Raw genomic sequence first — 26,453 nt, forward strand, 5'->3', positions numbered from 1 at the left:
ACTAATCCTACGCCTTTGCTTAGAACATTATGAGGATTTAAGTGCTTGAATGTCTATTTTGCACGCCAGCTTGCTCTGTGATCGGAACATCAATTCTTCGCAGAAGGGAAATCCTGAATATTTTTTTTTGGGTAAAAAGACTTCTTTGGGGGTGGTGTCATATGGTGTTTCTAAAACAGCATTGTAAAGCGATGTGCTTTACACACAATTAAACAAAATGAAAACAATTGTAATCAACGCCGTCCATATCTGTAACTTTATATTTCAGATTCATCTGAATTAAACACTGGATCCCAACAATAATATCTATAGAATGTAAAACTGGAAACAGCATCTCAAGCCAAAAAATAAAAAGTAATTATTCCATATGAATTTAAACAAGTTTACTATTGAGTACTCTATGGAAAGGACCAGTAGATGTGTGTGTGGCCTCAGTGGTATAGAACATCAAAACGCCATACAGCCCATTTCAGATTCACAGATTTAGTCAGAACTGATTGCATTTGCACTGGAAGGGGAGAAAAAAGGAAATTTAGTCTAAACAGAAAGTGAAGCGTTTCCATGTTTCTGTATGAGCAGTGTGTATCAGTGGTGCAGCTGGATGAGCAGTGTGTATCAGTGGTGCAGCTGGATGAGCAGTGTGTATCAGTGGTGCAGCTGTATGAGCAGTGTGTATCAGTGGTGCAGCTGTATGAGCAGTGTGTATCAGTGGTGCAGCTGGATGAGCAGTGTGTATCAGTGGTGCAGTTCGATGAGCAGTGTGTATCAATGGTGCAGCTTTATGAGCGGTGTGTTTCAGTGGTGCAGCTGGATGAGCAGTGTGTATCAGTGTTGCAGCTGGATGAGCAGTGTGTATCAATGGTGCAGTTGGATAAGCAGTGTGTATCAGTGGTGCAGCTGGATGAGCAGTGTGTATCAGTGGTGCAGCTGGATGAGCAGTGTGTATCAGTGTTGCAGCTGGATGAGCAGTGTGTATCAGTGTTGCAGCTGGATGAGCAGTGTGTATCAGTGTTGCAGCTGGATGAGCAGTGTGTATCAGTGGTGCAGCTGGATGTCAATACCCTTCCTAGGAGTCAGCTCCTCAGACAGAACCTTACCCTTTTTTCGCCTTTCCTTTTCACTGTTGACTGTGACTAGGAGGACGAGGCTGCTGCCGGTTATGTGTCCCGCTACTGTGTGGTTCTACGTCAAAGCCCGGTGGGTTGGTTTGACGCAAACTTGAAGCACCCTAAGCTACTCTTAGGGACTGTCCCTCCCCAAGGTCACGGACGGAGCTCCTTTATCATCTCGCTGTCCGAAAAAGAGAATAATGTCACCTGTTGACTGGAAGTGACCTTCAGGACACCGTCCCTAATGGTGGGACAGCAACCTCAGTCCGTGGAGTAGGAGCAGAGAGGGCCAGTTCAAACCCGAGAACACAAGTGTAACATTCACTGGATTAACACGTGGCTTCACCACTGTGGCTGCTGGATTGTGGTCGCTGGGTCTTCTTGTAACTTCCAGTTATTTTCTACTCCCTCTCTCCTTCGTCATTCCCAGCACACAAACATTCCACCAATGAGGGTGCACTGTACGATGAACCCTGCCAAGAGATTGGCTCCTGGCCTGCGTCAATCAACACCAGAGTCCTGCCCCACCACCCCAACCTCCAATTTTTTATGTTTTTTCACGATTTCTTCTCTTCTTTTAATTCAAGTAAACAAAGATCTGGTCTTGCCTTAGTGTTCAAGTTCAGGTTCTATAGAACCTGCCAGCATCAGACCTTTTGGCACTACAACGAGTCAGTGAGAAAAAACAAATTAAGGTCCCCGACCTGAAAATCAGTGAGTGACGTGAACAGCAGTGTGTCGATTTTGATGACATCACATGGGTGAACAATATATATTTCCTGGCTACGTTTTTCACCAAATAGTATATTGAAGCTTAATTTTGGCCGCATAGAATTATCCAACTTTTTTTTTTTTTAAACTATTTTTAGATGCGTTGCACATGGACAGTTTGATGGACGGAGATGATGGACGTGGGGTGTGTGTGAGCTCACCCCGCGGATCCTACCAGAAAACGCATGGCCATTAGTCAGGCCCCACTAAGGGGCTTCTGCAGGGCTTGGTCAGTCAGTAAGGGGCTGGTGATCAGGTAAGTCAGCTAGAGGCAGAGAGATGGGGGGTGCATATGGGTGGGGGTGGGCGAGAGGTGAGCATCTTGGCTAAAAAAAGGGGGGGGGATTCCCTGACAGACATAAAAAAAGTACCAAACGAAAATTAGAAGATAGAAAGAAATTGCTGTTTAAAAAAATACGCCGGATAGGTCCTTAAACTGACTAGTTAGTGGTGTGGCGCGTTTTCTGTCCCTGACGACATGACGGTTTGCTGCCGTGGAGACAGGGAGCTGGTACGTTATTGCCACAGTCCCGCTGTTGGGGCCGGGTGACAGAGCCCTGTGACGTGCTCCGGCGGAGGGACAACGCGGTGGAGGGACAACGCGGTGCCACCAGCTACAGCGTGGTCTCGTACTCCAGCCGCTCGTGCACCAGCGCGTCGTCCTTGTACTGCAGCCGCGGCGGCACAGGCGAGCCCTCCAGAGACAACACGGCGCGCCGGATGCTGCGGTCCAGAACGTGCTGCTCCCAGGCCGGGTACCGGTTCCGGCACAAGTCGATGCGGATGACCGGCTCATCGACCCGCGGGGCACGGGACGAGGGTGTGGACGGCACTACGGGTCTCACCTGGAACACGGGGACAATGCCGCCGTCCCTCTCCGAGTGCCTGGGGTCCCTCTCAATCGTGCCGCCGCTGCTGGCACCTCCCCCGCGGTTGGACCGCAGCGAGTTGGTGGCGCCCTCTTGTGGCAAAACGAAAGGAGTGCTGGGGTCGTCCAGCGTGCAGCTGACCGAGCGGCCAAATCGCGGCCCGTTGGGGTGGAAGAAGGTGTAGTACATGAGCATGAAGAGCACGCCGGTGAGGAAGCTGCTGAACACAACACAGAGAGCGGGCACGGCGAAGGCGTCGGTGCTGGCCGGCACCCGGTAGAGGTACCAGAGCGTGCTCAGTGCCATGTTCTCCGCCAGCACTACCGAGTAGTAGACAAACAGCCGGCAGCGGGTGCGGCCCTCCTTGACATTGAACCAGCTGAAGATGTAGACGATGCCTACAACCATGTCGAAGACGATCTCCTCCCACTTGGTGACGCAGAACTCGGTCTCGCAGTGGACAATCCAGAAGGTCATGATGCACCAGTGCAGCACGATGAAGACGCCAAAGTAGAGCTGGAATACGGAGGCGAAGAGGGCGAAGGTGATGACGCGCGCCGCGATGGTGAAGAAGTGCCAGCAGAACTGGATGACCACAGCCAGGTAGCTCATGGGCCGCTTGTCTTCCCGGGAGTCCCTCAGGGCCTTCTGGTAGGAGGCCAGGGCCCAGGCCAGGGACACCAGGGAGGCAGCCGCTGTCATGCCTGCAGAGGAGGATGGAGACACGCCCTTGTCAGCTCCAGAGGGGCCACAAACACACACACTGAGAACCACAAACAGCTATACACCAGCACACATACCTACAGCCCCCACAGTCAGAACCTCAGGCTCACACACACTGCCTCTAACAGGCAGAACCTCAGGCTCACACACACTGCCTCTACAGGCAGAACCTCAGGCTCACACACGCTGCCTCTACAGTCAGAACCTCAGGCTCACACACGCTGCCTCTACAGTCAGAACCTCAGGCTCACACACGCTGCCTCTACAGTCAGAACCTCAGGCTCACACACGCTGCCTCTACAGTCAGAACCTCAGGCTCACACACGCTGCCTCTACAGTCAGAACCTCACACTCACACATGCTGTCCCTACAGTCAGAACCTCAAACACGCTGCCCCTATAGTCAGAACCTCAGGCTCACACACGCTGCCCCTACAGTCAGAACCTTACAATCTCATATGCTGCTCCTACAGTCACATCTTCACTTGCATGCATCCCCTAACTTTAGTATGTTCTCACAGTCTGGGCTCAAAGCTTTTCCTACCCAAAATGCAATTGTATACAGTTAAAAGCTGATTGGCCCCCAGAGTGCCCCCTTGTCTGTCACCCACCTATTTAAAACATGATTGGCTATAATAAGGCCGGCCTCTCGGCATGAATTTTCGCCCCTTTACCCGCCACCCCTCCCCCTTAAAAATCCTAGAATCACCCCTGCCAAGCCACCCCTGGCTAGGCGGTCCTCGCATTTTCAGGTGACATGCTGGGTGACAGGTCTAACCTCCTGGGGTTTGCACGAGCTCACTAAGCGATGAGAATGTGATTCCTGAGGGAAAGGCCCACAGCAGCCTGTCACTGAGCTGCCCTGGATGGACACTTAAGCTTCTCCAGACATCTGCTCCTGGTGCTGGCACTCGGTGAGGTCCCAGCCATCCCGGAGAAAAGCACTCACCTCAGCTGCTCCGGGGGAACGCATCAGAATGCAGAAAAGGTTAAACAGACCCATCTGACCGAAAGAGGATGTTAGACTCTTCAGAAAAATGTGTGGTCTGTAATCACTAGCAGACTTTCACCCTCGGGTCTGACCCAAAAACACTTTGGCCTACTTCTGCCCCAAGTGGCACAGCATTGAGGGCAGCAGACCAAGAGAATTGTGGCCACAATGTAGTCAAACTTTAGTTCTTGCATAAAACATTTTTAAATTCAGTGTATATAACAGTCTGTTATATTTGGGCTTATAGTGCAAGTAAATATCTCACTGCACTTGGTAAAACTCTGAATCCTTGAACCCATTCCAGCATAATATATTACCGTTATGCAGGTTTTCGAAACAACAAATGCTTTCCTCAATTTGTACAGCTGGAAATGTTTTCCCAATCAATTCGGGTTAAGTACCTTTCTCAAGACATGCCGCCCTTTTGAGACGTGAACTAGAAACCTTAGCTGCATATAAAATTCACGTCCCCGAATGTCACCCTATCGGTGCCGCTCGCCTCCTCCAGCGCGCGAGGCAGCGGGAAAAGCCAGAGACTGATGTGTCAGTTTGGCTGGCGCCCGTCTATCGCTGCGTGTGCTGCGTTCATAAATCAGCCCGGGAATTCTACGGCGCTATGGAAACGGCGTGCTCAGCACCATGGACTGAGGCCCTGTCAGGAGGGTTTGTTAACAGTAATTGATGGCACATATTGAACTAATTGAAAGCAAGTATGAGGGTCTCGTTGAAGGGTTAGGCATTTAAATATCACTTATACCCTTGAGAGGGACATTACCAGAAATGAGCTCCTGCAGGCTTTTATCTAAAAACAGATGTGCAGAAAATAGAATTGTTATTCTCTGAAATAGTGGTCTGTGCCCATACAAAGGGGCTCAGGCAATTTTTTTTAATTAAAAGACAACTTGATGGTTCTTACTGGCTTGTATGTAACGCACAAGGCAGAAGCTGCCATCCCTTCATCGTAGGTTTCTTTGTAACGCACGAGGCAGAAGCTGCCATCCCTTCATCGTAGGTTTCTTTGTAACGCACGAGGCAGAAGCTGCCATCCCTTCCTCGCAGGTTTCTATGTAGCGCACGAGGCAGAAGCTGCCATCCCTTCCTCGCAGGTTTCTATGTAACGCACGAGGCAGAAGCTGCCATCCCTTCGTCTCAGGTTTCTATGTAACGCACGAGGCAGAAGCTGCCATCCCTTCCTCGCAGGTTTCTATGTAACGCACGAGGCAGAAGCTGCCATCCCTTCGTCTCAGGTTTCTATGTAACGCACGAGGCAGAAGCTGCCACCCCTTCCTCGCAGGTTTCTATGTAACGCACGAGGCAGAAGCTGCCATCCCTTCCTCGCAGGTTTCTATGTAACGCACGAGGCAAGCTGCCATCCCTTCCTCGCAGGTTTCTATGTAACGTACTAGGCAGAAGCTGCCACCCCTTCCTCGCAGGTTTCTATGTAACGCACGAGGCAGAAGCTGCCATCCCTTCCTCGCAGGTTTCTATGTAGCGCACGAGGCAGAAGCTGCCATCCCTTCCTCGCAGGTTTCTATGTAGCGCACGAGGCAGAAGCTGCCATCCCTTCGTCTCAGGTTTCTATATAACGCACGAGGCAGAAGCTGCCACCCCTTCGTCGCAGGTTTCTATGTAACGCACGAGGCAGAAGCTGCCACCCCTTCGTCTCAGATTTCTATATAACGCACGAGGCAGAAGCTGCCACCCCTTCCTCGCAGGTTTCTATATAACGCACGAGGCAGAAGCTGCCATCCCTTCCTCGCAGGTTTCTATGTAACGCACGAGGCAGAAGCTGCCATCCCTTCGTCGCAGGTTTCTATGTAACGCACGAGGCAGAAGCTGCCATCCCTTCCTCGCAGGTTTCTATGTAATGCACGAGGCAGAAGCTGCCACCCCTTCCTCGCAGGTTTCTATGTAATGCACGAGGCAGAAGCTGCCATCCCTTCGTCGCAGGTTTCTATGTAATGCACGAGGCAGAAGCTGCCATCCCTTCGTCGCAGGTTTCTATGTAGCGCACGAGGCAGAAGCTGCCACCCCTTCGTCGCAGGTTTCTATGTAATGCACGAGGCAGAAGCTGCCATCCCTTCGTCGCAGGTTTCTATGTAACGCACGAGGCAGAAGCTGCCATCCCTTCCTCGCAGGTTTCTATGTAATGCACGAGGCAGAAGCTGCCACCCCTTCGTCGCAGGTTTCTATGTAACGCACGAGGCAGAAGCTGCCATCCCTTCGTCGCAGGTTCCTGTGAGCCTGACAGGTTTCACACATTGCAGTTGCTTCGTTTGAGCTAGGAGGGGCCTGACTGTAAGCTACCACAGAGAAACGTGTCTTTTAAGGCTCCCTCCCCAAGGACTGGATCATGGTTCCACTCCAAGCTGTGCTACTCCAAGATCTGTAAAAGTGGGAGATCAGTTAGTGTCGTTCCTCAACAAAGGGGGATTTGAGGTCCAGTTCAGGCCGTTCTTCTGACCTAGTCAGCAGTCGTTGCTCAGGGGGTGACATTCACCTCCTACACCTGAGTCACACCCCACTGCCATGCAAACTCTGCTCAAGAATGGAGTCAGTCCTTCTGAGTCTTGTTAGCTTTCACCATCCAAGGTCACAATACCCGTTAGAGAAACATAGTCAGTTCCTGTAAAATTATGGAGACTCTAGTTCAGCGCCTAGGACTAAATATTTAGCGGCAGATGGTATCAAGAGGGAGGTACTTTGTGGTAAAAGTGTACAGTGTTGTTAAGATGAATATAGTTGATCTTTCTGTATTGCAACTGCACATGGCGGTTTTGATGTATCACGGGGTCAGTGTTAGAAATTAAATGGACACTTTCTGGGAGTTTTGCGAAAGCTACAGATGACACACGAAGGCCAGCAGATTGAGCACAAAAAGTTTAGAGACTCATAAATACATAAAATATATGTTCAGTGCTGGACTGGAGGACGCCAAGCGTGTTTACGGCAGCCTCTCACGTGAGATCTCGCAGTGATCTGGCAGTGATCTGGCAGTGATCTCGCGGTGTCTTTTTCGCTTTGCTCCACTCGCATGTTCCCTTCACTTGCGCCCCCAACCCCCGCCATGTGGAAGGATCCATTGTAAGGTTCAGCTTGTGAATATCTGCCCTATAAAGACCAATATAAATCTTCCAGACCTGCTCACCCTACATTGATAAGTTGATTCACCCTGTCTGACCAGGCCCAGCATCCGGGTGTGTGTGTGGGGGGGGGGGTTTGACACTGGGACCCTTGCACACCAGTGCTCTCGTCGTGGCCCCTGGCACTTCCTAGGGCTCGGCTCTCTTGATGCTTCTCCTCTAAGTTGGATCTTGGAAAAACGTGGTCCTCAAAGTAACAGCGTAACAATAAGTAACTGCGGAAATATACGTGGTTCACTGCACAACAAGCCACGCTTGTCATGTTATTAAAAAAGTATCATACGCAGTCATGTGCCAACCACAGTTACTAAGCATTTGACACTTTTGTACCTAAAAACATTTCACGTGTACGAGCCAGAAGTGCATTTATTAATTATAGCTACATTTTGATTTAGTCTCCGTCAATTTTAAATTGTGCTCTAACTCTTGAATTTTAAGTAATGTTAGTTAGAATTGAGGATTGTAATAGCACATTGATTTACTAGTGTGATTTGCCTGGTCAGCACTATGTGTGCGGTTACAGAACACCCTTTGGACCAATCAGGTTTGAGAATTCAAACAGTTGGCGCTTGGGGATTGTGGGAGAGCCAGAGAACTGAAAGCTTGGAAATGGCGCATGCTGGTGATACCATGACCAAGGGCAGCTTTTCACCATCCCGAGGGACAGACAAATCTAATGAGAACTAACGTCGACTCAGGTGGAGCAGGATGAAAAGCAGCACATCCTGATGGACCGGGCCTAACCCTAAACCTACCCCTAGGGGGCGCTAAAGGGAGGGCTCTTACCTTGAATGGCCTGCAGCTTGTGGGTCTGGATGATGATGCAGAGCTGGAGGACCAGCTGGGGGGCGCTCTCCAGGAAGGTGGCCAGCAGATGGAGCATGCTGACATCGGCGTACTCGTACACCATCCTCCAGTGGAAGAGCCAGCGCTCGTGCTCGGGCCCGCGGCGGCTCTGCACGCCCAGGTAGATGGTGTGGAGGTACCTGCGGGCAGAAGGAGACGCTCCTGCAGTCCACAGCCTGCACCCGGACACCGCCGGATGCTCCCGGTTCCCATCGGGCCCAGAGCAGCGCGTCCCCGAGGTCCCAGCATGCATTCGGCTTGAGTCGACAGGGTAGAGCGTCCCAGCTAGCGACCATTCCGCACGCCACCCCTTGCTGTAGATTTCATCATGATCTGTGAGTCACTCGCTGTTTACTACCAAGGCTGCTTAGTGTGAAATGCGTGATAACAGGGAGAGGTTTAAATCGGGCCGCCTTCACGGAGCGCGTAATTACTCCGTGGCGTGACGCGCTGCCTACGGCTAACCTCTGCCACGGGGGCTCCGATTTCCCCACTCGCTCAGTAGCGGAACTTGACGCCGCGAGTAATTTCGGGTTAATTGCGCATGCCTGCACACGCCGTCAACGTTCCTTGTATTTGACGCCGACACCGAATTAATTTTCAGGCTGGGGGGCACCATGGATATCACAGGGTGGGGGAAAGCCCTGATCCTGAAGTCTGACCCATCCCTCTGCCATGGCCCTAACACTCCATGGGGGGGGGGGGGTGACCTGCTGCAGCTTTGGTTGAACAGTTGAAATGATATTATGCTTCATTTGTTATCTGCCCAAATACATTGGAAGTCTTTAGTTTTCACATATTCCATCTTGCTCACCATAGTGAGATACAGGCAGGTGAGGGGGAGACTTGGGGTCCAAGGGCAAGCATTTGTGGGGGGGCGGGGGGGTTGGCTTGCTGAAGGGCCCAACAGAGATGTGACTATTCTGCTGAGGATGGGATTCGAATCAGCAACCTTCTGTTCACTGGCACAGGCTTGACCCACTGAGCTGCACATCACCCACCACTCCTGCTGTCCTCACTCCCATCCCCAGATGAAGTCCCTGTTCCTTCTCCCTGTGCAACGTGGATCAAGTCATCATCCGCAACCAAGAAAGGCTCCTGGTGGAGATCAGTGCACCTCTTAACTTTCTGCTAGATCAAAGATGCCTACGCGAGCAACAGGGTCGGTTCACAAACCCCTCTGGGCCTGACTTCATATGCAGCGCTGATTTTCTGGGCAGGATTCCAAGCGCGCCTCCAGTACGTGCTGCCTATACTCAAGGCTTTTTGGGCGCCGTAAAGCTGCTATTTTCTTGCCGTTGATTACAATGCGTTTAAGAAATGTATCAAAATAGGTCGGCGAACCGGCGCTCATGTAGAAAGCAGCTTCTAAATAGGATTCGCCTTTGTCTTACACAGGCTTCTTGGCTGCACACGTTGGCACGAGTTCTTCAAAACCACACTCGAGTGGTTTTTTTCTGAAACGTGGATGCGGTGGATGATTACTACTGAATATTACTGCTGAGGAATGAGTTATGACTGAAAGTAAATCTAGAGTAATCAGTGGAAACATACATAATGAAATATAATACAGTCTGAACTAATCATCTTCTCATCCACCATAACTTCTTATCTGTTGGGGGGTCACAGTGTGCCTACAATAGGAATCACAGGGGAGCACCATGCATGGTCAGTTACTGGAGATACTGATTCACCCCAATGTATGTCTTTGGATCATAAATGGGAGGTAGAGTATCCAGAAAGAACTGAAGTGAAAGGAGGGGGAGCACACAAGCACACACACATTGGGGGGATTCAAGCGCACAAACCTTGCTGGTGTGAGGGAGTAGTGTCACCCACAGTGTCACCCACCTTAGCTACCATCTGTATTATTATAAATATGACCTTGTGTGACTTAGACGGACGTCCCAGGACACACGCGGACGGTGCACAGTCAGCTGATGAAGACGCTCTTTCACAATACCTGTGCCTTATTAAAAAAAATTATTATAAGGCTGCCGTTCTTCCCGAACCTGGAGCCTGACGCCTCACCCATAAGGCTGCCGTTCTTCCCGAAGGTGAACCTGGAGCCTGACGCCTCACCCATAAGGCTGCCGTTCTTCCCGAAGGTGAACCTGGAGCCTGACGCCTCACCCATAAGGCTGCCGTTCTTCCCGAAGGTGAACCTGGAGCCTGACGCCTCACCCATAAGGCTGCCGTTCTTCCTGAACCTGGAGCCTGACGCCTCACCCATAAGGCTGCCGTTCCTCCCGAACCTGGAGCCTGACACCTCACCCATAAGGCTGCCGTTCTTCCCGAAGGTGAACCTGGAGCCTGACGCCTCACCCATAAGGCTGCCGTTCTTCCTGAACCTGGAGCCTGACGCCTCACCCATAAGGCTGCCGTTCCTCCCGAACCTGGAGCCTGACACCTCACCCATAAGGCTGCCGTTCTTCCCGAAGGTGAACCTGGAGCCTGACGCCTCACCCATAAGGCTGCCGTTCTTCCCGAAGGTGAACCTGGAGCCTGACGCCTCACCCATAAGGCTGCCGTTCTTCCCGAACCTGGAGCCTGACGCCTCACCCATAAGGCTGCCGTTCTTCCCGAAGGTGAACCTGGAGCCTGACGCCTCACCCATAAGGCTGCCGTTCTTCCCGAAGGTGAACCTGGAGCCTGACGCCTCACCCATAAGGCTGCCGTTCTTCCCGAAGGTGAACCTGGAGCCTGACGCCTCACCCATAAGGCTGCCGTTCTTCCCGAAGGTGAACCTGGAGCCTGACGCCTCACCCATAAGGCTGCCGTTCTTCCTGAACCTGGAGCCTGACGCCTCACCCATAAGGCTGCCGTTCTTCCCGAAGGTGAACCTGGAGCCTGACGCTTCACCCATAAGGCTGCCGTTCTTCCCGAAGGTGAACCTGGAGCCTGACGCCTCACCCATAAGGCTGCCGTTCTTCCCGAAGGTGAACCTGGAGCCTGATACCTCCCCCAGCCACTGCTGGCTCTTGCTCTGTTTTCCCTTGTGCTGACACCAAACTGGCTGCATTTTATTTCTGTCCCAGCATTTCTTGAAACCTGTCACCCATTGCGTACTCCAATCCCTCTCCTATTTATGCCCGTGCCTCGCTCCCATCCCTGCGCGGTTCTGTCTGCTGGTTGCCCGTAAACAGCAAGCCAGGGCTTATCGCTAAAGGGGGACATGGTGGTGAAGCTCTGAGCTGACTCCTTACATCGTGGGACATAATCGGACTGCAGAGACTTAGGATCTCACTGAGCCCCACTGGTGAGACAAAGCACTTTCTTTTTAATGCGTTATTAACACAACTAGCCCTAGATGTCATACACTTGCCTGTGCCGAGGCATTACATCGGAAAAAAAATCAAGAAGCTTCCTTCCATAGCAAGCGCACAAAGCTTAATTAGCAGGACCTCTTTGTTTGGGGTTGGTGTTAATGAGGAGACGCAGTGAGCTGCAGGAACCGAGTCTCCCCTTTTGTTTGGCCTGTGGGAACGGCCATGTGGAGCTTTCCTATCACACCTCCACTAACAGTAGTGGGACATCCTCCACAGGTGTTATGGGACCTCCATGCCTGCAGGGGACGCTGACTGTTTCTGTATATATGTCCATACCTGCACCTTTCTGTCAACCCCTTCCACAGAAACGGAGGCTCTTAGCACTCTCTCTCCTCTTTTCCTTGCTCTGTCTCCTCGAGACGATGATGAAGGTGACAGGATCATGACGTACGGATCTCATATACGATGCCAGGTGCTAAATGCTTGACACAGCCATCATTCTTAGCGCGCGTTATACAGAAGCTGCCTGAGTTACAGTTATGAGTTACAGCTGTAGGTTGTATGGTCAGAAGGATGCCTGGGGATTGATGGAAGGCACAGAGCCAGACAGAGTCCAATGGCGCTTTTCCACTGCATAGTACGGCACGACACGGTTCAGTTCATCTCACTTTTGGGGGGTTTTCCACTGGGAACAGTACCTGGTACCTGGTCCTTTTTTTAGTACCACCTCAGCCGAGGTTCCAAGCGCGCCGAACCGTTACCAAAACGTGACGTGTAAACTCTACTGGTCACTGATTGGCCGGAGAAAATCGTCATTACTGCGTCACTGAACTTGCGACACGAGACACAACAGACCCGCTAGATTTTTAGCACAGCCAGCGAAGGTTCGGACGCACCATTTTGTTTTAACTAAAAATGGTCTTGCTGTTAAAAACATCCACATGCCGAAAATGAAGAACACCATTCCGTCGATATGCTCCATTGTTGTGTGTTTGTTTGTGGCGCATTTACAATGATGTCACGGCAATAGAGGCGGCGCAACTATAACGACACGTGAATAATCCCGCCCACTCTAAAGCGGCACTAAACTGCAGTCGAAATGCAAACCGAGCCGAACTGAGCCAAACCAAGGTGAGCTGTACTGAACCGTGCTGTGCCGTACTATGCAGTGGAAAAGCGCCACAATGCTCAGGGGTAGCAAGGTACCATAGCTGTTTCCGTGTAGTTAGCCGGCCCTCCAAAAAGAGCGTGAATTGCATAATTATTTTTATTAGGTTTTCAGTAGTCTTGCTTCTCCAGTGTTTATCGAACTGGGTCATTTCACTAATACAATCTGGGTTAAGTGTCTTGCTCCTGCCGACTTCAGCGGAGTGTCTCCAGGGACATGAAGCCAACGCCTCAGACAGAAGCCCAGGTCCCAGTGCACTTCACCATTTGGTCTCCTTATCATGTGACCGGAGAGGGAAAATACCAGTGAGAACCAGATGCTACACAGGCCCTGGGGGGCGAAGAGAGAACCACTGCAGTGGAGCTACAATCAAGACCGACAAGAGTGACCTGGAGCACAAACTGACCTAAGCCAGCTCAGAAACATTACTGTCCGATTACCAGACATTTTCTAGGTGCATCTAGAACTCGATCACAGGTGAGGGCCTTAACACACTCTCACACTATTTTATCTGCTGACTGGAAAACACAATGCAGCTGTGGGTAGCATTATATATCTACACACTAAATTTAGGCTGTAAGTAGCACGGACACCTGAATATACATTGCAGGACTTGTTCTGAAAGGCTCTTTGACTTTCAGGGTTAATGCATTCTGTTAGTAAATAGTGCAATTCAGTGTAATTCAACAAAAAAAAGCGGGAGCACCAAATAGTCCTACACTTTAATCTCGTTTTCCTAGCATCTAGCACCAGCAGAATTCTTATGGGACTTGGTGGTGACTTCTGCTCTGGAAAAGCACCTATCTCCTGACTCAGGATTGAGCCCCTTCCTGGGTGTAAAGACCTAGATCCTGACCGGCACATCTCTGGGGCTGTGGGAACATCCGGAGGAGAGAGTTGAGCTCTGCAAGCTGCCGTTTAGAGGCACAGACTGTGAGCTGTTGGGTATTTTCAGCCATCACCGGCTTTTGTTAGCCGTCCGCTGATCAGCTGTAGGTCACGAAGCGTGAGGAGGCTCCTGCACTTCTGAGGAAACAGTGTGAGGGGTTCTGCGAGGCGTCAGGAATATTATATCCCTGCCGACAAAAAGGAAACTTGACATCGAGATTCAACTGTCATTATACTCTTGGAAAACAAACAATCGCTCCACAGGCAAGACTACCTCACAGCGTTCAGGCTAACTGCTGCCGGAATATGACTCAGACGCCGGGGCTGAAATCTCTCTGTGGACAGCCTGATGATGAGATCGGGCAGCTCGGCCAAAATTTACAGCGTCGAAGGCCTGCTACAGCGTCCTCAAACTAACAGGGCCACCATCTGCACCTTCAGAGTCAGGCAGAGCAGGCTCCCGGCCTCTACGTGGTGCCAGTGTGTCTCTTATCTTTGCTGTGGGAATTTCATTATTGTGCCGATTAATCCGTGTTTTGTTTATCCATCCATCCGGTCATTCGGTGAGCGTTTATCTGAAGGAAACAGTGTTTATTTTCTGGCAAAGCCGACTTTCTTCCAGCTGTGGAGGGGAAGGTCGTTTTGGGTAGAGGAAGAAGATGGGATGATGACAGCTCAGAGCTTCCTATCTGCCCCCAGAGACGAGCTGAGGCTACTGACCCTGAGCCCAATCCTGTCCTCGCTCATCTTAGCAGCTTTCTGTACCCGGTTAAGACTGACTAGCTAACGCCCACTGCAGACACACATACACACACATACACACACACAATGTGCCCCAAGTCCAAGCAATAGCAAGCACAGAACATGCAAATGAGTGTAAACATGCCAGAGCGTGCCCAGATGGACACTGCCAGATACACACAACACTGACAATATTTACACTTTGGTTTGAGCAAACAGAAGACCAGTCGCATTGTGAAGTGTCACTTGAAGTCGATTTTAAACAGGAGTAAGTGGGGACTAAATATATATCAATAAAGCAAAGAAGCCCCCTCCATGGGTCATATTCCTGTGGGGCTGAAACAGCTGACTGTAGCTTGACATGGCACAGCAGGGCATTCAGCAGGATGCATTGTGGGTATGACCGACTCTGTCTAGGAACAAGGAGAGCAAAGGATGCCATGAGACAGATTGGTAATTACAGGGCATGTCACCATGACAAGAACAATACAGCTTCTTACGAAGGAGAACAAGATTTCTAGGGTGCCCACATCACAGTTGGGGTTTGCCCATAGAGTTTTATCTCTATAGAACAGCTGCCTTTTACAATGACTAATAACATGGGATCCTTTGCTATTTTCATTAACAGCCATATATGTGTGCGGAACTAGCAATAGTAGCTATGGGGAACTGTTGAGTCGTGAAAAGGCACCAGTGTTTTAATGTTGGGTTAAGTACTTCTTGGCCATGGCTGATGCTCATCAAAGTATATTCCATCCATCAAAGACTAAGATAATCAAAGACAATCCACTCCTGAAAGGTTTTTAGATATTTTTTAACTTCGGGCAGTAAAAACACAGCATTCAGCATGACGCACGAGAGGTCACGCCCGAATCCCTAGGAGTCCCAGCGCGGTGAAGAGGCTCCAGAATTCAGAGGCAAATAATGGACTTCCTGATGGGATGTGCTGCATGTGGCCGGCAGCACACCTAGGAGTTTCCATGGCAACCTGAAGGTGAGAGTGCGGCAGCAGACTCGCTAGTGCGGCAGGGGTGTGGCAGGCGACACTGAAACATACACCCCAGGACCGGGGTGCAGCCCAAAGCTGGAAGCACCAATTCATACGCCTACTGAGGAACTCGGGTCACATACAACCAGCTGGAATGACAAGAATATTCACCTTAAAGATGAGAGGTGGTATTTCACTCATTGATTCATTTGCTGAATTGAAACGACACTAGCAGATGAAGCGATCTGTCAAAGCGGGAGAGCTGCCAGCCTGTATCACACATGCATTTCAGGACTGATCCATGTCCGCGGCTGGCGTGACAAACAGTAGAGTACTACCAGCCCTCCCAGGGAGCAGACACCCACCTCGCCGTCCCTCTCGCCAAAAAGCATGACACTGTCATCCTTCATCATTTTTGAGGCTCCAGCTTTTCGCATCTGAACAGCATCGGTAGGAGGTGAACACGCACAAACTTCATAATCACGATACTTTATTTGCCAGTTTTATAGGTTCTCCGTGTTTCATATATCCCATCTTGCTTTCCTGTGAGAGTGAAGCTCGGAGGCGGAGTAGGGGGGTCAGCACCCGTGGAACTGTTTTCGAGGTTTAAGGACCTTGCTGAAGGGCTTGAGAGTGAGATGATTGCCATACCGTGGTGACCTTCTGCACATAAACACAGATCCCTAACATGCAGAGCCACACCGCTCCTCAAAGATTCAACCTTTTATCCAACACGCCGCGCTCACATTCCATTCAGGTCACATTCCAGTGACTGTGATAGAGAAATGATGACGTGAGGAGGAGTCCGGTCATGAGATCGGTGTCCAAGGCTGACATGACAGGTGTGGGAAATGAACCAGCACTGGCTCACTCTGTCAGTGACCAAAGGTGACACTGCTGTGGACAGAGGCCCCCAAAACACTTGTGGGCTCTGCTATACTGACCGGATGAACCCGAGAGGAATCAGATGCCCGATCGTTGTACCTGTAGCTACTCTAACCTCAGCTGTCAATGCTGAATGTTACTCAGCAGGAATTTCCCAGGTCGGCAAAGTGATTTGGCCACTGGGCCCCTAGCAAGACCCTTAACCCCAAACTGCTTTAGGGACTGGCTGACGCTACCTCCTCAATTGTACATCACTTTGGATAAAAAGTGTCTACTAAATAAATTAAATATAGCCCATTTGGATGCTGTGTGCTGGTGTGGAACTCAGACTATCCAAAAGTCAGAAATTTCAATATCCCTTCAAAGGCCTCCCTGGATAAAAGTACTGAATTGGTATAATGAGTAAAAATGGGGAAAATGGAATGTTATGAATAACAATGCCTGTTTGAAACCATTCATGCAAATCCAACATTTATCTCGACATGCTTGGAACTGAATCCGGAAAAGGTTCAGCTGAAATCACAGCCATCCAAATGCAGACGTTCCTGACGCATTAAAGGACAGCTAAGCCTCCTGACCTCACAGCCAGGATTTTAAATGCTCATATTTATGGGACATGGATTCTGAACGGCTTTGCGTCTTGTGTGCCAAATTATTTATGCCACAAATAGAGATGTAATTTATCTTTGGTGTAAATGGAGATGCTTCCAGTGTCAAAGGACACTTTTAGTGCAAATAGAGACAGGGGTGCCGAAGAAGCCTGGACCCCCGAGAAGATTCAGGGGGGACAGCACTTGACAGGGGGGCTTGCATATGTAAAATTGTGGTGGGGGGGGGGCAAGGTGTTTTGTCAGGGGACACAGAATTTCTAGTTATGTCACTAACTACTCATGTGAAGAAGTTCTCACATCAGGAAGGTCACATACAGAAAGGCCTTAATGGCTGGAATTACTTGGTGTGGTGAATATGTCTAAGGACTGAGATCAGCGCCTTATGAAGATACATGTGACGACTGGCACTGACTGACTGGGAAATGAGTGGCGCTGTGGACCTGCAGGCTGAGGGCTAGTCCTGCATGGAGTGAAGCACGTGGAGTCAGATCAATGGGCTATTGATCGTGAATGTCCCCTAATCCACACTTTTATAGCCGGGCTTGTCAGCTTCCTGTCTGCATTCATTTGAGTAGAGCAGTTGTATCACATTTTGAAGACTGGGCATTATTGCCAATAAACATTATGGTAGGTACAGCCGTCACGCTCCACGGTGCAGGCGTCATCTATGAAGGTATTGTGCCGCACTCGGGACATTATGGATAACTGCCCATAAAAATTATGGTCGCTACACCCTCCTCCCAGTGCACTCCGTAGAGCCCCTCACGTACGAGACGCTCATACCGCAATAAACATCGGGACTATGAATCACGCCGACTTAAGCGTCCAGAATGTTAGGTAGGACTTCTAGGCGTCTACAAGTGCAACGGGCAACTCCCTCAACACCAGCTAGGTCTTTGGATTCACCCAAGACAAGGTTGAGACACCATCCAAGTACTCCGAGATGTAGACATAAAAAAGCGCCCATGTTCGTATGGCAAGTCCGTCTCTTGCTCTTCTCTGACACCGTAAAGTTCTCCCGCGACGGTGATTCTTATCAGACAGAGAGAGAGACGTCCGTTTACACAGTTAGCAATGGGTACTTCTCCCCTGGGGGACCAGGGGGCGCCGTGTTGTTAGAGCGAGGATGCTTCAGCTGATTCTGCAGTTGAATATAAGCAGATTATACACAATAGCTGGCTTGGTTCCAGGTGCTGGAGCTTGGATGAGAAAGCTGGGCTGGCTGTAGCATGCCCGCCTCACTGGAAAAGTCCGCAGAAGGACCGAATGGAGCTACAGCTGCACCTCTCGGAACGGGGATAACCCCGGAGCAGCCCTACAACCGGCAGAAGGGGCACACATTCCCCGCAAGTCCTGCATGTGCCACAAAGGGTCATCCGGCCAAAGCAAACTGTCTGCAAGTCTCAAGCAGCCGTCCAGCTCCACATGAAGACCAATTAATTCACCACAGATGAACCAAAGGCCGCCTGACAACACCACATGTCAACATGCCACAGAGTAATCTGCTCTGCATTTTTGATATCGTGCGTCTCACATTTCCGACTCTCATTTCATGGTGGGCTTCCAGCCAGTGACAAAAAAGAAGAGAACGTCTCTCTCTTGTCACTTTGAGACCACAAGAGTACAGGCCCTTGCTGTCGATTCCCCCTCCCACAACTGTAAAATCAGTAGTGTCAGAAGGGCAGCAAGAAGGGGAATCGAGTGAATGGAGAACCAGAACATCTGACACCGTAGACGCCAGAGAGACGCTCAGGTCTTCAGGGGCACAGACCTCCTGTGAATCCTCCCAGGGCCATGAACTGCCTGATCTACTCCTGACCGACACTGTACTGGAAACGGTCTCTCCCAAGCGGTATCCCAGCCAACACCCCTGACCGACACTGTACTGGAAACGGTCTCTCCCAAACGGTATCCCAGCCAGCACCCCTGACCGACACTGTACTGGAAACGGTCTCTCCCAAGCGGTATCCCAGTCAACAATTGGGCCAGACTTTTGGTTTCCAGGCTGATGTTTCCACACAGATTCTCACGCGGAGTAAGACTGCAGACATGACAGTATGTTGACTGCTTTGAAAATGAGCACACTGTTTGTTTTTGCGTGTTTGGAATTTAGCCTTGCCTTTCTGTCACCTCCACAACCACTATCGCAGTGATTAATGGTCCATTGTGGAGGCACGATAATGTCATTATGAGAGATTAAAGAGAAAACAGGTGCATGACTGATAAGTGGTTAATTAGAGAACACACCACTCATACAGTATACAATGAAACACATACAGTACTGGGAACAGTCAGGTCTGACTGTATCACACCACTCATACAATATTTTGTGACCTCATACTACTGTATATGGGAACAGCCTGGTCTGACTATCACACCGCTCATACAGCATACAGAGACCACATACAGTACTGGGAACAGCCTGGTCTGACTGTATCACACCACTCAAACAGCATACAGAGACCACATACAGTACTGGGAACAGCCTGGTCAGACTGTATCACACCGTTCATACAGTACAGCATACAGAGACCACATACAGTACTGGGAACAGCCTGGTCTGACTGTATCACACCGCTCATACAGCATACAGAGACCACATACAGTACTGGGAACAGCCTGGTCTGACTGTATCACACCACTCATACAGCATACAGAGACCACATACAGTACTGGGAACAGCCTGGTCTGACTGTATCACACCACTCATACTGTATACAGTCACCATATACTGTACTGGGAAAAACCAGGTCTGACTGTATCAAACCACTCATACAGAACTCAGTGGCCACAAACTGTGCCAGGAACAGCCAGTCCTAGTTGTAACAAACCACTCACACAATATTCAGTGACCATATACTGTACTGGGAACACCCTAGTCTGACAGTATCACACTGCTCATCCAGCATACAGAGACCATGTACTGTACGGAGAACAGCCAGGTCTGACTGTATCACACCGCTCATACAGTATCCAGTGACCACGTATTATTCTGGGAACAGCCAGGTCTGACTGTATCACACCTCTCATACAGTATCCAGTGACCACGTATTATTCTGGGAACAGCCAGGTCTGACTGTATCACACCACTCACACAGTATCCAGTGACCACGTATTATTCTGGGAACAGCCAGGTCTGACTGTATCACACCTCTCATACAGTATCCAGTGACCACGTATTATTCTGGGAACAGCCAGGTCTGACTGTATCACACCACTCACACAGTATCCAGTGACCACGTATTATTCTGGGAACAGCCAGGTCTGACTGTATCACACCACTCACACAGTATCCAGTGACCACGTATTATTCTGGGAACAGCCAGGTCTGACTGTATCACACCACTCATACAGTATCCAGTGACCACGTATTATTCTGGGAACGGCCAGGTCTGACTGTATCACACCACTCATACAGTATCCAGTGACCACGTATTATTCTGGGAATGGCCAGGTCTGACTGTATCACACCACTCATACAGTATTCAGTGACCACGTATTATTCTGGGAACGGCCAGGTCTGACTGTATCACACCACTCATACAGTATTCAGTGACCACATATGTACTGAGAACAGCCAAGTCTGACCACAGCACATTGCTCATACAGAATACAGTAACCACATACTATACCAGGAGCAGCCAGGTCTGACCATATCACGCTGCTCATACAGTATACAGTCACTACATACTGTACCAGGAACATTCAGGCCTGACTGATATAGCCATTAGTCATCCTTGAGACTGTAACTGATTAAATGATCTAGCTGTCAATCTAGGGCAGCAGGGGGTGCTGCAATTCACCAAAACTTGTGCTCAGAGTGACATTTTCAAAATAAATATTGAGCTGTATGATGGGTAAAACAATGTTGAATTGAATTAGGAAACAGATTCCAAAAAAAAAACTCAGGCAGAACAAATTGTAATAATAAAAATAATATAAATGATACAGTTCCCATATATTTTGCTGTCTGGATGTCATGTTAGAGAAGCTGTACTATACAGAGATCCCTGCTTTTGCACAGATAACACTTAATAGTGATCTAGCCTGCTTCCAGTGAGCCGCAATATATGTAAGTAATATACTGTATATAATATATAGAGTTCCCTGATGCCTTCAGAAAGAAGACAATCTGACGAAAGACCGAAGCGGTCCTTGGGGAGTAAGGAGGCTGTGCCTTGTGCTTAAGCCGGCTGTTCGGCTAGCAGCCGTGGGGACCATGCTAACGAGGAACAAGATGGAGAGCTGTGGGGACCATGCTAACAAGGAAGGAGATGGAGGTGATGGTGGAGGGGGGGGAGCGAGCCCAGTGACTACAGGGAGAAACATACACGCCCAACAGCTACGACTGGGGTAAGGAAAGGAGTCGTGATTATACTGAGGGGAGGCCAGAGCCACCGTTCTGTCCACCGATGTCTTGTCGATGCTCGGACCTCCGCACCGTCCATGTGACAGTACCTATACCCAGCTATGCAGCCGTATCACTACTACAGGCTCACCGTCGTATATCTCACAATGCAGACCTACAACTGCGTCTCTCTCCGAAGTTCAAATCCATGCTCCTCCCCACCCCCCCACTTCAGATGAAGGCTCAGATACAATCATCACACCAAGGAACACGTAGCATCACTCTGATTTTATTGGAGAGATCAGAGGCTCCGTTACCGGGATATGAAGAGATGCCTTTTTGAGTATGCATTCATAATCGTCCTCTCAACGCTTTGATATTGTGGAAACGCCAAGGTTGAAGATTATTCTATCTCAAGCGTACGATTAAAACCTTTCCTGTGGGCATCGCCGGCTCCGTGAGTGCGAGATCGGACACTTTCCTCATCTGTGATAGTCTCTGGGATGTAACTGGGTTGATTCCGTTAACAGGCTCCCATTGTGAAAGCTGGTGGTCTCCCTCAGTTCAGGTAGCAGGACATCATAGGTTTCTATCTGACATGCGGATGTGAAAAGATTGGCCTGTACATGTCGCGAACGTGTCAGAAGACTGATGAAATTAAAGAGAATCAATTACAGTATTTGGTTGAACAAGCACCTCACAGTCAACAGCTAATACCACTACTCTGGCTAGGTGGCACCAGAGGTCATCTCACCCACCATTCATCCGTTCAAGACTAACAACGTATTTAATGGGTTTCTTTACTCATTGTGCCTTGGAGAATTTCAAAAACCTCATTCGATTACTGGGCTTAAATTCGTACAAGCACAGCTGTCCAGGAAGGATGACAGACAGGGGAAATGCCACAATGAGATTAAAAAACTGGTGTTCCCTCTTAATGTTGCAATTGTGGGTTTAAATAGTTGCAGCATTTTCTAAGAACAAGTAAAAAAAGAAATTCAAATGAATACTGCTTTTTCTGCTACAGACCATTTACCCGTATATTTCAAAGAAAATCATGAAGTACTAATGATATTACTGAAGCATATCCATGTTAAGTTACGTGATCAGGGACTCTGAGCTGAGGTCGTCAAAACAGAGTATGATCATGCAGGGGGAGATTAACTTCTCTGGGGGCCCTAGGCTGACATGGGTAAGGAGCCCTCTTACCCATGTGACCCCGCGCTTCTGATCAAAGCGCGGGGTGACATGGGTAAAACTTACTGATCAGGGTGGGCGCGGGAATGCTGTCGATAAACTTTGCTGATGGGGGACGGGGGTATTATGCCGGAGTATCGATTGGTTAAATTTAAGAAGTTTTTCCATTCCTTCTTTTGTTAAGGTTAGTCTTGAATACTCGTTTAATTGTGTTCTCTCTGCGTACATTTACAATTCATTTACCACTCCAGCGGGACAGTATCAAAAATAGGGGAGACGTAATGCTAGTCTGGTATCGTTGCACCATTTTCTTCTTCTGTTAGGCTACTATGAGCCGGTTGACTTGGCTATGAAACAACCGATTCCAGCCAGAGGTAACAGAGAGCTGGGCAGTGCAAAGTCTCACAGTGGAATAGTCCATTACAGCTGGAACGAGGGGCAACTTTGTCTATCCTGAAAACTCGCTAAACTGCAAATAACATACATCCTGATATGATTTAAATGATCATATTATGTTATATCCTTAAATGTAACTGACTAGGTTTCGGGGGCCCCGGGTAGCTGTATACCGCTGCTGAGTACTGAATCTGGATGCAATTGCTCGACTCGGGTGTGACTTTGTTACTTAGGTGTGCCAACTGTATATTACCAATACTACAGTACTTAGATGTAAGCAGTATACAAATGTGAAACTGAATTTATGGAATATATATGAGACAGACACACACATATATACCTGCACATGCATGAGACAACAGTTTATAGCAGATGCATAGGTCCTATAATCTGATTAACCCTAACCCTAACCCTAACCCTAATCTTAACCCTAACGCTAACCTTAACCCTAACCCTAACCCTAATCTGATCAGCCATAATACACACACACACACACACACACACACACATATATATGTAAAATTCGCATGTTGGAAAATTTGCATCCTGTGCAGGTTTCCAAAGACATGCAGTTAGGAGAATTGGAGTCTCTGAATTGCTTACAGTTGACGTGTGACGGATAGTTACTCTATGCTGCCTAGGGGGGGCTCCCAGCCCCCTGTGCTTAATAAGCAGATGGAAGATGGGTAGTAATATAATAATTGCATTGGCGAAAATGTAATGCCATGCTGCCTGATTATATTTTACTGGAAAATGTGAAAGATCAGCCTCTGACTGTAGATCAGTCTCAACCACACAGACCTGAGCAAAGACGATGTCCATCTGTGTCCCGGATCGACACCCTGCCTGTTAAGTGCTATACAGCTGACTATTCGCTAAGATTACTTCCCACTCATCTGCACTGAGATTTAATCTGTGACACTTCATATTGTAGCAATCAGAAAAATGAAAGGCCGGAATGGCATGAGATTCCAGCCTGAAAGTCACACTGGTGGAGCACAGAATATGCAGGATGCACTGACCTGTGAACCCCGACACAGAAGCCCCAAGTCAGCTGACCGGGGCCGTAACCATGGCGTCGGTCTGGCCTGGCCAGCAGCTGGGTCACATGACCATGATCATTCACCCATTGTCACCATCACCCATTTTTAAGCTGATGCTTATACACACGTGCGCGTGCACAAACACACACACTCACACACACACACATACTCGCAGATTAGATCTTTGTGGGGACTCATCGATGACGATAATCCTAATCCCAACTATGAAGTAACCAAACAAGATACAAGACTTTTGGCATTTTTAGTTTTTTGATTGCATTTACAGATTTTTTATAAAATTGAGTTTCCCCCTGTGGGGACCAAAAAAATGTCACAACAAGGTCAAAATAGCAGGTTTTTTAAATCACATTCTGTTGGTCCCCACAGTGTAATACTTACATACATTCCACACACGCACACACACACAGTCACACGTGTATGTGTGTGTGTATGTGTTTATATATATATATATATATATATATATATATATTCATTTTCCACAAGTACTACTGAATTTCCAGTTTTTCCTCATTTCAGTTTTGTATGTTAAATAACACTTGACTGACTGATTGATTGATGGCTGAATATGCAGGATCAACAGCATCCTGACACATGTACATTAGACTGAGCCCTTGAGATTCACAACAATTCATACAGATATTAGTGCAACAGCACTCAGTGGTGGCGGGGTGGAAGACATAATACAGAGTCAGCCTGCACTTACTTTTAAATGCAGATACGGGGAAATCTTTGGGATTTAGCACATAGCCAATACATTAAAAATCGATTTTTTTCATAATAATAATAACAATAATACTGATGAAGAAGCAAATGAAGCATTTCGAAAGCTTCTTATACCTCGCACTTAATTCTCCGTACTCAGTGTTAAAGTAAGTGCAGGAGAATCTCAGAAAACAGCAAACAGAATATGAGCATGAATGATTTTTTTTTTGCTGAGCCGCGCATTACGTACTTTGACACACAGGTTACTATTTATATGCAATTTATTCTCCTCACATCTTAAAAGTGACCATCAGTCATGCCTGGCATGGAAGTAAAAACAGTCTGGCGTGGATGGGGCAGGGCGTGCAGAATGCTTATAATCAAAATGTCAGATTACGCGGCATATTAAAGGCCAACTTCACCGCCCGCGAGTGCGTGCGCGTGCGTCACGTGACCCGCCGCCGTCAGCGTGCGTCCCCTGATCGCTGCCCCGTACGGTAATCCCAATGTTCCCAGTGTGTCTCCACGCTTCGGTACAACGACATACTATTGCGACTGTCACTCAACATGTTATCAAAATTTTCCAAAAACCTAGTATGTGTGTGGCCCCACGGCGGGAATCGCCTTCATTTTAGCGACAAAGCGGAGGAAGCCTCACCTCCAGATCTGGCCGAGCTGCAGGATGTGAATGACTGACTGCACAAGCCAAATGCAGAAAGAGCAGGACGTTGACCTTCCCTTGTTAGTCCGGGTTGCGGTGCTGCTGTTGCAGCTGTTGGTCGTGGTGTTGCTCTTGCTCGCAGAGGACGCCTGCCTCTGAGGGGTGCACGGCTGGCCGCCCATATCTCCGTGCGACGCAGATCCGCTGATCAGCTTGCCGTCCATCTGCGAGCATCCGGCAGGCGCGCCAGCGCCGGCGCTGTCCTCGGTGCTGAAATCGTGGACGAACCATCGGAAACTGAAGACCTGAACTGAAAAGGAGCCGAGCACGACGAAAAACAACGTGAGCCCGAACCACCAGTAATCTCCGCGGAGATAATAGTCGACTGAAAGCCAAACGTCCGTTCCCACATCCGCGAAATATACGGCCACGGCTGCGATGATCCAGAGGCAGTCCCACACCGTGTACTTCTTCTGCTCTCTATTGAGACGGAGACACGTCGAGGAGGAGCCGCAGCAGCGCGACTCCCCGTTCATAAAGTCCCCCTCTCCCGTGCCGGAGTCCGGCTGCGATCCGGGAGCCAGTCCCTGCACGGAGCCCGAGTGATCCGAGTTTTGCAGAGGAGTAAACGCCACGTCGCTCTTTTTCATTTTCAACACCCCGTCCGACTTCGCAGCCATTGCAAGAACCCTCTGTTACACCGAGACCGTCTTCCTCCCCCCCTTCTCGCTCGTCCTCTCTTCCCTGTCAGCTCCTGTGCATCCGCGGGAGACACTGGACTGGGCGACCTCCTCTTCCGCCAGCTGCAGCGCCTCCTGCTCGCACAAAGCGGCGCTTCCTCTCGGCGGCGCGCACGGGCCCATATGCTCTCCCACGGCGCACGCCGAAACTATGACATCATTGCTTTGCAACTCCGGTTATCTCAGCCCCAACTACTCATTTACTAAAATCAACCATTTCCCGAAATATACTACTAACATATGTTTCCACATGTTCATTGTATATTTACTTTTACAAAGCGTATGAAATGTCTATTAAGATATTTTCTATTGTGATACAATGCTATTTATATAGCCTTAGAGAC

At 49.2% G+C, this 26,453-nt stretch overlaps 1 protein-coding gene across 1 annotated transcript; it reads right to left on the minus strand.

Annotated features, from left to right (window-relative positions):
• Positions 1–239: 239 nt before the first annotated feature.
• xkr4 (XK related 4) lies at positions 240–26,231 on the minus strand. Its single transcript, XM_023828642.2, has 3 exons — positions 25,367–26,231; positions 8,392–8,591; positions 240–3,453 (listed from the first exon to the last, which is right to left on the minus strand). Exons 1-3 carry the CDS (start codon positions 26,047–26,049, stop codon positions 2,495–2,497), a joined length of 1,842 nt encoding a protein of 613 aa, XP_023684410.2. The 5' UTR covers positions 26,050–26,231; the 3' UTR covers positions 240–2,494.
• Positions 26,232–26,453: the final 222 nt, after the last annotated feature.

The sequence above is a fragment of the Paramormyrops kingsleyae genome, chromosome 4, assembly GCF_048594095.1.
Source record: "Paramormyrops kingsleyae isolate MSU_618 chromosome 4, PKINGS_0.4, whole genome shotgun sequence".
Lineage (NCBI taxonomy): Eukaryota > Metazoa > Chordata > Actinopteri > Osteoglossiformes > Mormyridae > Paramormyrops > Paramormyrops kingsleyae.